Below are 16699 nucleotides of genomic sequence, written 5' to 3'. Positions count from 1 at the left end.
TTTTATCATAAAAGCGTGTTGGATTTTGTCAAATGTTTTCTGCATCTGTTAAGATGATTGTGTGATCTCCGTTTTATTATTCTATCCATATGGTGTATTACATTAATTGATTTTTGAATGTTAAATCAGGCTTGCATTCCTGGGATAAATCCTAATTGGTCATGGTGTATATATCTTTTCATACATTGCCGGGTTCAGTTTTGCCAGTTTTTTGTTGAGGATTTCTGCATTCATATGAATAACAGATATTGGTCTGTAGTTTTCTTATGATGTGTCTGTCTGGTTTTGGTATAAGGGTAATCCTGTCTTCGTAGAAGTATTTGCCATAGAAGTCGTGAAGTATTTCACCCCCTTCTATTTTCTGGAAGAATTTGTAAAGAATTAGTATTATTTTTTCTTTAAATGTTTGGTGGAATTCAACCATGAAGTTATCCAGGCTTGGGCTTTCTTTGTGGGTAGTTTTCTGATTACTAATTCAATCCTTTTACTTCTTACAGGTCTACTCAGATTGTCTTTTTCTTCTTGAGTCAGTTTTAGTGGTTTGTTCATTTTATCTAAGTTATCTAATTTACTGGCATAAAATTGTTTATAGAACAGATGGTTCCCTACTTAAGATGATTTGACTTAATGATTTTTTTCACTTTACAATGGTGTGAAAGTGATACACATTCAGTGAAAACCATACTTCAAGTATCTATACAACAATTCTGTTTTTCACTTTCAGTAAGTATTCAGTAAATTACATGAGATATTCAATACTTTATCGTAAAATTGGCTTTGTGTTAGATGATTTTGTCCAACTGTGGGCTAATGTAAGTGTTCTGAGCATGTTTGAGGTCAGCTAGGCTAAGCTATAATGTGTGGTAGATTAGGTATGCTAAATGCATTTTCAACTTATGATATTTTTAACTTATGATAAATTTGTTGGGATATAACCCTATTGTAAGCAAAGAGCATCCATCTTAATCTTTTTCAATTTCTGTAAGGTTGGTAGTAATTTCAGGTTTTCATTTATGATTCTAGTAATTTGAATCCTCTCTCTTTCCTTCTTTATTTTTTATTTTTATTTTTTGTCAGTCTAGCTAAAGCCTTGCAATTTTGTGGATTCTTTTTCCAAAGAACGAGCTTTTGGTTTTATTGATTTCTTCTATTGTTTTTTAAAATTCTCTATTGAATTAATTTTTGCTCAAATCTTTATTTCCTTCTTTGCTTTAAGTTTTTTTTTTCCAGTGTCTTATGATAGATTAGGCTATTCATTTGAGATCTTTCTTCCTTTAACAGAAGAATTTACAGCTCTAAATTTACCTCTAACCACTACTTTAGCTGTATCCCATCTGCAAAGACTTTTATTTCCAGTCAAGCTCCACATCCATCCCCAACTAGGAGAAGATCTGCTAGCTCCCCTAATAAAATCAAGTCTTAATCTTCAATACCTACATTATGGAAGAATCCATGCATGGAGAAGGCATCTGATCTTGTGGCCTCAAGTTTGTTTTTCATTGCCAATCATGGAGGATCCATTGGTTTTTGTTGCTGTTGTTTTGTTTTGTTTTGTTTTGTTGCTGATTGCATTTTCTTTGGGCATACCAAGATCTGTTTTGATGGTGTCTAATATACAGATAATTATTGCTGGGGATAGGTAGACATGATCTTGTCCTGGTGGGAGGGACTAGAATAGTTTCCTTCTTTCTATCACCATAATTTCTCTGGACTTCCCCCACCCCCCCAAAAAAAACTCCGTGTAAAAATAATAAAACAAACAAAAAACCCACCATTCGGCCACAGGTATAGCTCACAGGGAGTTCAACAGGCTCAGTGATGAGATTTAAAAGTATAGGACTGTAATCCCAGCACTTTGGGAGGCCGAGGCAGATGGATCACTTGAAGTCAGGAGTTCGAGACCAGCCTGGCCAAAATGGTGAAACCCCGTCTCTACTAAAAATATAAAAATTAGCCGGGCATGGTGGTTCCAGCTACTCTTGGGAGTCTGAAGCAGGAAAATCACTTAAACCCGAGAGGTGGTGGTTACAGTGAGCTGAGATCACACCACTGCACTCCAGCCTGGGTGACAGACTGATTGATTGAAACTCCATCTCACAAAAAACAAACAAACAAACAAAAAAAAACGGTAAGTCCTGGTTTACCTAAGAGGCACTGATGATGAGGTTGGCAGACTTTCTAAGTCCTCTCCCCCGCTGCACTCTAGCTTGGCTCTTTAGCACTCCTGTGAAGGGCTTGGGGAGGATTGAGGGGCTGTCCAGATCGACACTTGCATCGCTGCTTGTTAGCCGTGGAGGAGGACAGCCGCCCTCATGTGTATCAGGACTAAAGGTGTGGGGAGAAAGCACCGTGGCACCTGGGCCACCACCCAGGCCACACAGTCGTCTCTCCTGACTCTGGAACATTGTGACTCTTGCTTGATCTCTCCCAGGAGTCCTGCGCCAGGTGAGGGGGGCTGTGCTGGTGGGCGAGCAAGAGCGGGGAGTACAGGGAGGTTCTGAGAAGCCAGCAGAGACTGTGAGGGCAGAGCCACTGTGGAAGAAGGTCTTTGATCTGGGCTTATTCTTTTCTTTTTTCTTTTTTTGAGGTGGAGTTTTGCTCTGCAAGCTCCGCCTCCCAGGTTCAAGCGATTCTCCTGCCTCAGCCTCCCGAGTAGCTGGGATTACAGGTGCCTGCCACCACATCTGGCTAATTTTTTGTATTTTTAATAGAGACAGAGTTTCATCATGTTGGCCAGACTGGTCTTGAACTCCTAACCTCAGGTGATCCACCTGCCTCGGCCTCCCAAAGTTTAGGGATTACAGGTGGGAGCCACCATACCTGGCCCGATTTGGGCTTATTCTTAAGTCATCAATGGCCAAAATATCAATTTTCCTCTAAGCATGGAGGAGCACACCTCCTAATTCCTAATACAATATGCCCCTGTGGGCGAGGCAGCTCTCAGCCTGCTGATAGGTATGCTATTTGGAATTATGTTGTGGGATTAATTTCTCCTCTCTCCATCCTCACACATACTGGGGACTGTGTTGGCAGGGCAGGGTTTGCCAAGACGGATGGTCTGGTAGCTTCCTGAACTGCTCTCTGATATCTGCTTCTCTGTACTGTCTTCTTGCTTAGCCAAGACAGTCACCACTGAAGAGTACCTGGTGAACCCTGTGGGCATGAACCGCTACGGTATGGACCCCTCCGCCTCCACCTTTAACCACAGGGGCTCCTTGCCCCCCTCCTCCTCGCTGTACTGCAAGAGGCAGAACTCTGGAGACAGCCACCTTGGGGGAGGTCCTGCTGCCACAGCTGGTGGTCCCCGCACCAGCCCCATGTCTTCTGGTGGCCCCTCGGCACCTGGGCTGAGGCCCGCAGGCTCCAGTCCCAAGAGAAATGCAACCTCTCTTGAAGGAAACAGATGTGGTAATGTAATGCATGCATCAGATTCCCGCTGACACAACATCCCTTGCCCTCACGCGGGGAGCACAGCACCTGGGGAACGGGGAGTGTGGCTGTTTAAACACAGGACTGCTGGGAGATCAGAAATTTCCACAGGCCCTTTCATGGATTCTTGAGGTTCTCAAAAACAGCCAAACTCAACCTTTGATAAGCAAAGAAAACCATGTATTAGGGTAGGCTAGGCCACAGGATACAGAGACTCCAAAATGTACACAGGCTCAAATACCATAGAAATTTTTGTTCAAGAGCCAAAGGCAAATGTTCCTGATTCATGGATGCATCTCAATTTAGGGACACAGGCTCCATCTATTTTGTGGCTCTGCCACCCTCTACAGCCTTCAGGCCCGATGCATTTGGGGACTAGAAAGGGAAAGAAGGGATGGAGAAGGCACAGGCGCTTCCCTGCAGTCTGAGAGTGATGCTCATTACTTCCACTCACATCTCATTGGCAAAAGCTGGTCATTTTGCCACACTTAACTATAAGGGACTCTGGGAGCTGTAGGTTAGCTCTGCCCAGGAAAAAGGAGAACCAGACCTTGGTAAAGAATTGTCTCTTGCATAGCAGGTGTCACTTTCAGGATACAAATACGTGGTTAGACGCAGAGGTAGGCAGAATTCCCCCAATGCTGGTTGTAATGCCACGTCTGTCTTGTCCACTAAAGAAAGCTTGTTGGACTGCAATCTACAGAAGCACTATGAGGGATAAAGGATTAAAGTAATAGCTTGAAGGCCCTTCTGATTGATGTTTTAAAAAATAATTTTCAAGCTTCAGTATTTTGATAGTGCATAAAGGCCATAGAATATAGTAGATAATCACTGGGACTTCAGCCAGACAGCCAGGGCTGAGATGCTGGATCTGCTGCTTCCTGCCTACCTTTTGCAAGTCTTAACTTACCTGTGCTTTGGTTTTCTCACCTATAAAATTGCAACAATAATAATGGCAGCACCTGCCTCATGGGATTGTTGGGAGGATTAAATGAGTTCATACATGCATTTAGTATGAGGACTAGGTTGTAATAAGAGCTCAATAAATGCTAGTAGTTACGGCATAGATCTTTTTAACACATCCCTTAACAGATCACAGCCCATCAGCTCCACAGCTGAGAACTGCTGAAGAAAGAAGGCCCCAGGCCAAGGAGTCTGGGAGTCTTCATCTTGCCACCCTGTGGGCACCTCAGTGGGCAGGCTCTGTCTTCTGTGGCAAGCCACATTTCTCCCCTGAACCCAGGACCCTTCCACCAGTGACCCCAACAAGCCGCACACATGAGCCATTTTGTATGATTCAAGACCCTCCACACATTCCCTTCCAAGAGCCTCATCCAACCCAGATGAGCATGGCCCTGACCAGCTTCCCCTGGCCAAGGATGGAGAGGTGAGAAGGGGTCCCTTGCTGGAGAGCTGTTGAGGGGTAGAGCACAGATTCTGTCTCCACAGCAGCTCTTGCCAAATGTAGAGATGCCCTGCAGGCTACTTTCCAACACTATCACACAGGACCATAAGCCAGGCAGATTAAGTGAGCAGAGCCCTGTTTTCCAAAGGAGAGCAACATTGTTCCATCTGATTCCTAAGAACAAGAGAAAGGGACATGATCTGGCACAAACCAACACTGTAAAGTAAACCAGGGGCAGCCTTGATTTCATAGGTTTGTCCCCAGTGTTAGCAGAATATCTGGCATGTGGTAGGTGTTCAATAAACATGCATCATGTCTGTGCCCTCATGGTGTCCCCTTGTCTTGTCAAAACACTCATCCTTATGTCCCTCTGGCATTTAAATGTCTCTTTCTCTCATCCTCTTCTCCTCAGCCCAATTCCCCTTTTCTCAGGGTGGTGATCACAGGACACCATGCTGATTGAATTGACTCATAATCCCAGAGTGTCCCACTTTTTAAAAAGGGGATATTTACTCTCTCCCACGCACGTTGGTACAATTTCAGTCCTATGTCTTACATGCAGGATTTCCAGCAGTAAGAGGGAGGCATGATGTGGTTGGAGAGAACTTCTATCACTCACTCGACAACAGTCTGCCCTGTTCAGTCCAACTGGTGATCCAGGGCCAGGGAATCCAGGGCTCTTCAGATGGCCTCAGCATAGTTCCCTTCCCCAGCCCCTCATGCCTCCTTCCAGTTGAGCCCTAGGATGTCCTCCTGTCCTTTACTTTCATCCCCATCCCAGCCCTTTGTTCTCCTGTGTATGAGTCTGTTCTCATGCTGCTAATAAAGACATACCTGAGACTGGGTAATTTGTAAAGGAAAGAGGTTTAATGGACTCATAGTTCCACATGGCTGGGGAGGCCTCACAATCATGGCAGAAGGCAAGGAGGAGCAAAGTCAAGTCTTACATGGTGACAGGTAAGAGGGCTTGTGCAGGGGAACTCCCCTTTATAAGACTATCAGATGTCATGAGACTTACTCACTACCACAGGAACAGTATGGGGGAAACCGACACCGTGATTCAATTATCTCCACCTGGCTCCACCCTTGACACATGGGGATTATTACAATTCAAGGTGAGATTTGGATGGGGACACAGAGCTAACTCATATCATCCTGGAATCAGGCCCTGACAGTCTGAGTAATCTTGCCAGACAGCTGGCCGAGGGGCAGCCCAGACCCTTCCTCAGGCTCTAGCTCTGAGAAGGCCCTCTCTGCTGGAGCCTAGTTACACCCCAGGAGAGGCCCCCTAGCTCAGACCCTTCTGCCTCTCAGGGTCTGGGATGAGATCAGAGAAACAGAGTCCACCAGTGCCTGCTGCCTTTCATCCCAAGAACATCAATAACTGTACCCTGAATACTGGCTGTCTTTTTAATAACTTAGAGGTATTAGAACCAGCCAGGCATGGTGGCTCATGCCTGTAATCCCACCACTTTGGGAGGCCAAGGTGGGCGGATCACTTGAGGTCAGGAGTTCGAGACCAGCCTGACCAACATGGTGAAACCCCGTCTCTACTAAATATACAAAAATGAGCCGGGCGTGGTGGTGCCTGCCTGTAATACCAGCTACTTCGGAGGCTGAGGCAAGAGAATCACTTGAACCTGGGAGATGGAGGTTGTAGTGAGCAGAGATTGTACCACTGCACTCTAGCCTGGGTAACAGAGCTAGACTCTGTCTCAAAAAAAAAAAAAAAAAAAGAAATATTAGAGGGAACTTTGCCTGAGACCCTGAAATCCAGTTGTCCATAATCAGCAGGACCCCCACCATGGGACTGTGGGATGTTTAAAATCACAAAGCCACCTAACCTCTTTGGAGAAAACCTGCTACATGATGTATCAGTTAAAGTTCACTGTTGAGGCTTTGTGATACATTGAAGAAAAATGAAATTATTCATCCTTTGTACATCTATTAACACTTTAATTCCCCAAGGATTCCTTTTAACCAGTGCCTTCTTCAGGGTGCTAAATACAACTGCAGGTACCAGAAACAGCCAGTCAGACAGGCACATTCTCAGCAGTGAGACAGAGGAAGTGAGTGGGGAGAAGACGGAAGGAAGGATAAGCACCAGTGTCTCTGAAAGAGGTTTCCATTTTTGCTTACATTTCATTGACCAAAATTTAGTCACATGGCCACTTGCTGCAAGGGATGCTGGGAAATGTGGTTTTCATTCCCAGCAACTGTGATTCCAGATGGAAATTAGGGCTGCTATTACAGAGGAAGAAGTGCAAAATAACGCCGAGTAGGCAATGGGAAGTCGGATCAGAAATGCTCACTCCCTCCTTTTCCCTCCCACGGCACTTTGTTTCCTCATCTATAGTTCTTACTCTAACGTGTCCTGGAGAAGGGAACAGACCCTCAGCTTTGTGAAGTCTCTTATTCATATTTGAACCCCCCACAGCCCCGGCAAAGGGGGCTTGTTTGAGGCCTGTATCAAACTGTTATTTATTGAACACCTACACTCAAGGGGGCCAGACACTTTCCATACATTGTTCATGGTTTATTATAAGTTATATGTTTAGGATTTAATATTTATAAAAAGATATTGGTATATTTGATTTAAAGGAAAAGAAAAAGAGGTTCAAGAGAAGGGAAATCAAGTGCTGAGCCAGGATCTGACTTCAATGGTCTTCAAAGCTTGTGTCTTTCAAAACAACCCCAGGGGTTTTCAAATCGTGCCTGATGACTTTCAAGGTTCTAAGAGATGGAGAAGATGGAACAAGAGCAGACAGGATTCCAGGTGCCCTCCCTCTCTTGAAGCAGGGCCTTTTCACATTTGCAGGGTGGGGTTCTATATGTGCTTTGCTTAAACAAAATTTGTACAGCTAAAAATGTTTGGAAACGATGGAGATAAAAACCGTGCTGACTTGAGTGGCAGGATGTTAAAGTGGGAGAGAAACCACCAGCGTCCTCACCCATTTCTCACCTAGCTGTCAGCCTGGTGCCCATTGTGGATCCCCCCCACACCCCACCGTCCCACCCAAATGACTGTTCAATATTGCTCTGAAGTTCCATCCCAAGTAAAAGCAGTTGTCACCAAAAAACCATACCTCTTTAAGAGAGTTTGCTCCAAGTCATAAACCATGGAAGAGACTTAGAAATGGCCTTTTCCCCGTGGTACTAATCAAAATGGTTTAAAACCACAGAAGCCAGAAAACTGCATGAGGCTGCAGGCAGAAGGGTGGGCACTGATGACATGACAAACTCCTCGGCCTTCTCTCTCTGGCGGTACTTACCTTTAGCTCCCTGCAGTCGTGATCTATCACATCTGTCTCCGCTGCCAGTGGGCTCCGAGGGGATTTGTTCACAGGGCACATTTTCCTGGTGTCTGCTGACGCTCTGGTGAAAGTTTGAGAGCTCTTCCTTGTCTCTCATCCAAGATATAATCACCAAGAGCTATAAAGAGGTTTTGGATAACAAAAGCTTCCTGACTTGGGCATTTAACAAGACACACTGTAGAATTCCCAACCACAACTAGGTCCAAGATTCAGAATCAAGAAATGAAGTCAATCTGAGATTGCTATTACAACCCAGATGCTTCCTGTGGTTGGATTTTTATTTGATAGGGCCTGGCATTGGGTGAGGGATGGAGACAATTTAGCTAGAAAAAGAAGAATGAAAACAGCATTCTATGTGAGGAGGTGAAGTGGACAAAAGCATGGCGAGAGCTGATTAATTAAAGAGTTTGTGCAGGGGCTGGGTGCAGTGGCTCACACCTGTAATCCCAGCACCTTGGGAGGCAGAGGTGGGTGGATCGTCTGAGGTCAGGAGTTCAAGACCAACCCGGTCAACATGGTGAAAACTGTCCCGACTAAAAATACAAAAATTAGCTGAGTGTGGTGTCACATGAAGGTAATCCCAGCTACTCGGGAGGCTGAGGCTCGAGAATCACTTGAACCCGGGAGGTGGAGGTTGCAAGGAGCCGAGATCACGCCACTGCACTCCAGCCTGGGTGACAGAGCGAGACTTCATCTAAAAAAAAAAAAAAAAAAAAAGGGTTTGTGCAGGGACACCAGGGAAACCATGCTGGGAAGTTTGGGATCCATGTCAAGCAGATGGGACTTTGCTCTGCAGTAACTGTAAACCAGGCATTTCTGAACAGAGGAGCGAGCTGGTGGCCCTGGGATTTAGGAAAACAAATCTGCTGACCACTTATGGAATGACATCATCATCATAAGAAGAACAGTAACGACCTAATGAGTAATCCTGTTTAATGCTTTACAACATTATGCCATTTAATCCTTGCAACAGCTCAGCAAGGTGTTTTATAGAGGAGGCAACTAAGATTCAGGGTTTGGTTGGTCCCAGCCAGCAGAGACTTCCTGGGCACAGTGTGCCAGGGGCTCTTCTCACATCTGAGGACAGCTGTGAATAAGACGGACACCGGCCCTGTTCTCTGAGGGTTTGCAACTCCAGGGAGACAAATGTCAACAAATTAGTACACACATGTCATTACAGTTGTGATGGTTGCTGTCAGGGAAAAGTGTGGATGCTGTGGGAGAATCAGATGGGGAGGGAGGGGCTGAGCCCACCCTTAGGAGTCAGGAACGGCTCCCCAGAGAAGGGACAGTGGAGCTGGCTGGAATAAGCAGGAGGAAAGACAACCAGGGAGGATCAGTGGGGAGGAGGGGTAGCTGGAGGCTTCCCAGCAAAGGTCACAGTGCTTGCCAGGAGGTCACAGTGTCTTCTGGTGGCCAAGAAGGAATCTAGCTCAGCTCAGCTTGGCTTCAAGCCCACAGTCTCTCCTTGTTTCTACAGACATGCTCCCTCCTCACACAGGCAGGCCAGCTGGTCTCAAATCATTAAAAGAAAAATCTGATTAAACTCTAAGGATTGGGTGGGCTCTCTTCCCTCTCATCTCTCTCACCTCATGGCATCTTGAAAATTCTAGATAGAGTGAGTGGCGCTTGCCTATAATCCCAGCTACTCGGGAGGCTGAGGCAGGAGAATCACTTGGACCTGGGAGGCAGAGGTTGCAGTGAGCCGAGATCACCCTACTACACTCCAGCCTGGGCAACAGATAGAAATAATGAAAAACAGCACTGTTTCAAGCCACGTAATTTTGCCATAATTGTGGGCTAGCCTGGGCACCTCACACATTTGATATGGCATTGTATCTAGAAAGGAAGCGTCTAGCGGGAGCAGGTCACTTGGAGATGCTGAGAACAGATCCCCCTCCCCTGCCCCTCACCAACCCCGGCCCTCCCAACCCAGCTGCAGCTGCCAGAAACCAAGAGGGCCTGGGCAGCTCACAGGCAGCCTGAGGACACAGGGGTCCTGTCGGAGACAATGACCTTCCTGTCTTTGAGATTCTTAAGGTCAGGCTCTAGCCCTGAGCCACATTCTCTTGATTCTTAAAATATTCTTAAGAAGCAAAAAATAATATTCACAACTTATAGATGAAGACAATGAGGTCCGTAGAGAATGATCAGAGCCCGGGAGGGACAGGACGCCTGGCCATGGCTGCACTTGTGTTTTGCATGTAGACACACTCATGCAGCCTTCAGCTGTGGGAGGAGGTGACTCCCTTCGTGTGAACAGCCTGAGGTGGGAGGGGTTACACAGCATCATAAGGGGCTGGCAGGGGCTTAGAGATCAAGCCCTTTTATTTTACAGCAGAGAAGCAGAGGGTTGATCACATGGCTGGTGGGTGGCAGGGATTTCTGACTCCCAGCTCACTGCTCATTCCGCTCCTCCACATGACTCTGTCGTTAGCTAAAGAGTTTCTCCTGAGTTATGAATGAGTGAAAGGAAATTACGTACGTATGGATGTGCTCACGGGCATGTGTAAGGCAGAGGGAGATTCACAGAGAGTATGCAAGTACCTGTGCTGTGAAAATCGGGATTGCTTTGAAACACTGACTCATAGTCATCCTAGCTCTGGTAAAGGTGAGTTCAGCTTTAGAAACAAGCATATTTAATCCATTCATAACTGAGTTTCACTTTTCACATGCCTCTGGCAGCCCCCAGGGAATGACAAGACCAAGCATAATGTCCTCCTGGTTAGAGAACTCTGCCTGCTCACCAAGTTGTCTGGCCAGTACTTCTTAGCATGCTCTGTCTGCTTAGGAGCAAGACTTTTCCACATCCATCATGTCTTACTGTTGACCTATCACATCTGCCTGCCCCAGCTGCAGCAGGCTCCACCCGTCTGTCTTCCTGACACCTTCACCACAGCTGGAGAGGGAGTGGCTAGTGTATTTATCATTTTTGTGAGCACAGACCACTGTGAGGCTCTGCAAACCTGCCACTGGAAAGTTCCATTTGTCTTCCTTTCTAAAGCAAATCTATGTGCTTTGGATCAGGAGCAGCTCCCAAGGTGTGACTTAGGATGCCTGCTGCCCTCTGTCTTGTATGACTAAAAGGTCCCCTAAGAAACACGCCCGAGCCAGGCCCCTGCTGCCTCCGCTCCATCCTGGAAAAGTGAAAAGTGCCCACAGCAAGCACCAGGTACCAGGAACAGAGCCCACTTTGCCATCTCAGTTATCTCTTTCCTTCCACAGCAATTGCCCCGAGAGCCTCCTCCTTAACGACAAACCAGCCACCTGGCTCAGCCCTTCAACACTGTTTTTGGAGGTCCCTGACCTAGCTCAAAGGACTGTAGGTTCCTGTGAATGATCCTGTTAATTGGTCTGGGTTTTCCTCCCCTTCCTGTCAAATGCAGGAAATTAGATTTGACCTCTGCTCTGATCACTCTAAAATTATTCTTGGCACTGAAGACTTCCAGCCTTTGTAATCAGAGCATCTATTATCACCCTGATTAACGCCGATGTTCTGATGGGGCGGGATCCAAAGGCAGTGTGATTTCCGTGATTCCTCGTCCCCATGTTGAGTGCAGATGTCTTTAAATGGAGTGAAATCATCTTTAATAAGCATGGATCAGCATTCAGATGGCTCCAGGGCGCATTAACAGATTCCCAGAAAAATGCCCCGTGCCAAACCACCTTATGGGACCCTTCCAGGTCCCACAAGGAAGAGGCAGGGAAAATCTCAAAGTCAATCCAGTTCTCAGCCAAACCATTATGTGTTTAGGACAGACGCAGAAATGTGATGCTGTATTTTCCTCAGTGCTAATGGAGCAGCATGCACGTCTCAGGCACATTAGAAAGAGGAAGGAGACAGAGACAGCAGAAAGCCACTGTGCCCTGAGATCTAAAGAAGGGAAATCAAGTGAAGGCTTCTCAACTTCTAACTAGAATTCTGTAGGAAAGCTGCTTCATTGTTCAGAGCTTTGACTTTTTTCCAGCCTTAAAATACAAGTAAAGATTACACACACGGGCTTTTGTGTAAGTTACCTAGACTGTGTCTACAGAGTATATTGATTCATCTCACATTTATCAAGCCCATATTTATAAACACAGTCATGCATCACTCAATGGGATACATTCTGGGAAATGCATCCTTAGGTGATTTCGATGTTGTGTGAAAATCATAGGTTGTACTTGCACAAACCTAGATGGTATAGTCTACTATACACCTAGGCAGTGTGGCATAGCCTATTGCTTTTAGGCTACAAACCTGTACAGCATATTACTGTACTGAATACTATAGGAAATTGTAGCACAAATCACTAGGTAATAGGAACTAGAATCATTATCATCTTATGGGACCACCGTCCTTAGGCGGCACATGACTGTATATGTACTCTGAGCCATGGAGGAGTCAATGATTATAACCCCTGTCATGAGAGGATCACATTTGTATTTTTCACCAAACACTTCACCCAGCACCTGGTACAGAGAAGGTGCTCAGTCAATGTTTGTGGAGTGAGTGGGAGGAATCCTTAGGAAATTAAAATCTAACTAGAGGTTATAGAGAAGTTCATAAATAATTGTACTACAAAGCGGAATGTGAAAGCACATTAAGAGACAGATGAACAAATAAAGATGTAGGAATAAAGGGGTAGGAGGCTGGGTGCTGTGGCTCACACCTATAATCCCAGCACTTTGGGAGGCCAAGATGGGTGGATCACCTGAGGTCAGGAGTTCCCAGCCAGCCTGACCGACACGGTGAAACCCTGTCTCCACTAAAATACAGGAATTAGCTGGGGGTGGTGGTGGGCGCCTCTAATCTCAGCTCCTCGGGAGGCTGAGGCAGGAGAATCGCTTGAACCCGGGAGGTGGAGGTTGTAGTGAGCAGAGATCGCGCCACTGCACTCCAGCCTAGGCAACAAGAGTGAAACTCTGTCTCAAAAAATAAATAAATAAAATACAATAAAATAAAGGGGTAGGAAGGTGATGTGCAGGCTGCAGGAAGTACAGAACATTTCTGTTCATGAAGGCATCAGGTGGAACATGAGTGGGAAGGAGAAGGGTAAATGCCTTCTAGGTTGAAGCCAAAGCACCAGCCACAGGCAGAGGAAGGAAGCTGGGGAGACATCCGGTCGGTCACAACAAGCGTACCCAGACAGACAGGTGGTGCACAGGAGATGAGGGCTGTGGGGAAGGGAGGGAGGCTCCTGCCCTTGGTGGAGCACTTGACATAGGTCAGACTCGGGGCAGGGCAGTATCCCATCTCTGTCCTCACACCTGCCCCTCCAGGTAGAAAGCACGGCCATTTCACACATGAGCTACATCCTGGTCCAATCACCAGCAAGCGGCAACTCCAGGATCTGTCCCTAGGTCTCTCTGGCACCAAAGCTCTTCTCCCCCTCCATTAAGAAAGAAAAATATTATTAAGACCAAGAGAGCCCTTGACCTTGAGGTAGAATGAGGACTCAGTGTGTTGGTAAGGGGGACCCATGGAGAGATGGGTCTTAGGGAGAACATGAGGCAGTGGTAGTTGTAGGCAGTAGGAAGAACAGGGCATGGCCCAAAAATACCCATTAGGAACCCATGGCAGGGGGTTAGGTGGCAGGCTCTGGGACTGGGATAGCAGGGTTGGAAGAGAGGACACCAGCATCAGAGGCATTCTCCCAAGAGCTTCAGAATAATTAAATGTGGGAAGCACAAAAAGGGGAGGAGGAAGAGGTAGGTTCCCCAAATGGGGGAGATAGGAAGAGGAGCTGGCTGTAGGGAAAGAGGATTAATTAGTTTGGGACATACACACACAAAAATCAACCCGTAAGTATTGCCAGCCATTGAATTCATTGCTCTCTTCCTCCTTCACTGCCCTGAGCCTTTTCACCTGCTGCATGGGAAATACCCTATGCAACCATTTCCCAGGGACCAGCTATGGACCAGGCACAGGTTAGGCCCTTTGTGGTCAGGGAGTTCGCAGGGCAGCGGGGGAGACCCAGGCAAATGCTCTGACAGCCCCAGAGGGCCATGCAAGGACTCGGTGCGTACCTGAGGCAGTGAGTGAGGGGACATCCTCTTTCTGCATGTGTGACCAGGGATGGCTCTGAGGATGCTGCCGCAGACTTGCATTCTGCAGAGACCGTGAATGAGAACCAAAAGCTACCTCAATTCTGCCATGCCTCTATCATCTCAGTGTGAAGGCCAAGGAGGCAGAAAGGACCCCAAGTCACTGGCGTCACTGATGTGATGAGGCTCATCTGGACACTCATCTTAGCACACTTGCCCTGGTCACCAGGTACCCAGGCTCAGGAGGCCCTGGGCCCGCTGAGAGAGAACTGAGCGGGAGAGTCTTGAAAACTTCAACTCGGGTGGGAATTCTAGCCTATTGAAGGGAATCCACTGTCTCGCGCTGCTTCTCCTGGGAGAGCAGCGAGCTTTGGCATAGATGGGGAGGGTAATGTATCTAGGAGTGGCCTTCCGTGCTCTGGGCTGCTGATAGAGCTGCCACTCACAGTCTTTCCCTGTGACAGGAGGTCACTTGGGTCAGCTCCTTGGACTCATGGGCACTGAAGACCCCCTTCCAGGCTAGGTGGGGGCAGGCAGCACCAGGTAGGTGCCTGGCCCTGTCCCACTGGCTCACAGTCTCCCTCTATGTACCCCATCCAGCCTCAAGCCCTTCTCAGGATGTGCAGGATGCCAGGCGGCCACGGAGCAGGAACCCCTCCGCCTGGACTGTGGAGGACGTGGTGTGGTTTGTGAAGGACGCCGACCCGCAGGCTCTGGGGCCTCACGTGGAGCTCTTCAGAAAGCACGTATGCGAGTGGTGGGTTTGACCTTGGGGGGATTGGGGGAGCAGGCATGGAAGGAGAGTGAGGTTCAGGGAGCGGCGGGATGCTGCCAGGGGAGGTGTAGGGGGAGCTCTAAACTAAGCCCTAGGGGCACCCTCAAGGGAGCCAGAGATGAGAGGGACAGGTACAACCACAGGCTCCTCAGAGCAGAACGACCACTTAATTTGTTTTTAAAGGAATATTTGCCCCATCTGTTCTCTCATGTTGGCCTTCATCAGGAGTGCCTGCTTCCTGCCCATCCAGCCGTCTGTGCATACAACAAATATTGACAGCACACCTACGACATACCAGGCAAACCGCAGTAGTGCCTGTTCCTAAACCACTTCAAGCATTAAATAAGAAAATGCACAAAAGGTATTCAGCACGGTTCCTGGCTCAGACAGCCTTCACTGAGCAGAGAGCTTTATGAGGATTTTGAGATATGCTAAAATATAGAGAGATGGTAATTTTTTTTTTAAAGATAAGAATCAGTAATTTACCTGCTAGGCTTACTATACTCATTTTGTTTTTGTTTGAGACGGAGTCTCACTCTGTCACTCAGGCCGGAATGCAGTGGTGAGATCTCAATCTTGGCTCACTGCAGCCTCTGCCTCCCCAGTTCAAGCAATTCTTGCGCCTCAGCCTCCCAAGTAGCTGGGATTACAGGCGCCCGCCACCATGCCCGGCTAATATGTGTATTTTTAGTCGAGACAGGGTTTCACCATATTGGCCAGGCTGGTCTCATCCCAAAGTGCTGGGATGACAGGCGTGAGCCGCCGCGCCTGGCTCTGTACTCATTTTGTATCGTGCTGTAACAGATTACCACCAGCATAGTGGCCTCACACAATCCACCTTCTCTGTCTAACCGCTCTGGGGTTCAGGAGCCTGGCATGGGTCTCACTGGGCTCAGCCAGCAAGGCTACCTTTCCTTCTGGAGGTTCTAGGAGAATCCGCTTGGTTGTCTTTTCCGGCTTCTAGATCCACCACCAGTCCTTGGCTCCCGTCCCCCTGCCATCATCTTTAAAGCCTGTAACATCAAGCTGAGGCCTGTTTGGCTGCTCGGGCTGCCATCCCTGGTTGTCGCTGCTGATGTCCTCTTCCACGTTTAAAGAGTTTTGTGATTACACAGCCGCCCCCTCCCCACCCACCCGGCCCCATAATCCGGGATAATCTCCCTACTTTAAAGTCAGCGGATTAGCAAGCTTAATCCCACCTGCAACCTTAATTCCCCTTTGCCGTCTAACTTGACATTCACAGGTTTGGGGACTAGAATCCAGACATCGTGCATGGCGGGGAAGGAGCATTATTCCGCCTTCCGCCGTGACCATTATTTTTGTTTCCTGTTTCTCACTTTATTTGGTGATTCTGTCATAGAAATCATGCTCTCCGATCTGAGGAGGATTCTCATCTAACTCAGCACTCGTCTTTTATTAGGCATATGTTGGCCTCACCTAACAATGGGGCCTTGAGACCAGGAACCACAGAGTGGGTTATGCTTGGACAGATTTGGGCAGGGGGAGTCTGGCTGTCTTCCAGGGTGAGAGGAGACAGTGGGAGTCCAGGAGGCGAGGGAAATAAAAGACAGTAGAAAATGAGGCTCCTGGGAGCGGCCCACAGGTAAGCCTTGCCCACTGCCGTGTTGTCAAAGACATGGAGAGTGAGTGACACAGAGTGGGTGCTCCATCAATACTGGTTGGCTGGGCAGATGAATGAGAGGGCTGGTGACCCTGGCACCGTTACATGAGTCCTGTAACTATGTCTCT

The 16699-nt window shown here is 47.5% G+C and overlaps 1 protein-coding gene and 1 long non-coding RNA gene across 4 annotated transcripts in view; one reads left to right on the top strand and one right to left on the bottom strand.

Annotated features, from left to right (window-relative positions):
• Positions 1 to 16699, top strand: part of SCML4 (Scm polycomb group protein like 4) — a 120886-nt gene that overhangs the window by 100265 nt on the left and 3922 nt on the right. For all 3 annotated transcript variants that reach the window (XM_025383206.1, XM_025383205.1, XM_025383207.1), the window contains 2 exons: positions 3118 to 3408; positions 14776 to 14921. In XM_025383206.1, coding sequence (XP_025238991.1) covers positions 3118 to 3408; positions 14776 to 14921 — 437 coding nt within the window. The remainder of the gene's footprint in view (positions 1 to 3117; positions 3409 to 14775; positions 14922 to 16699) is intronic.
• LOC112623040 lies at positions 9065 to 16435 on the bottom strand. Its single transcript, XR_003119077.1, has 2 exons — positions 15803 to 16435; positions 9065 to 9658 (listed from the first exon to the last, which is right to left on the bottom strand). It is a non-coding gene; the product is annotated as an uncharacterized LOC112623040 (long non-coding RNA).

The sequence above is a fragment of the Theropithecus gelada genome, chromosome 4 (genome assembly GCF_003255815.1).
Source record: "Theropithecus gelada isolate Dixy chromosome 4, Tgel_1.0, whole genome shotgun sequence".
NCBI classification, from domain to species: Eukaryota; Metazoa; Chordata; class Mammalia; order Primates; family Cercopithecidae; genus Theropithecus; species Theropithecus gelada.
This window is presented reverse-complemented; position numbering and strand designations above follow the sequence as displayed.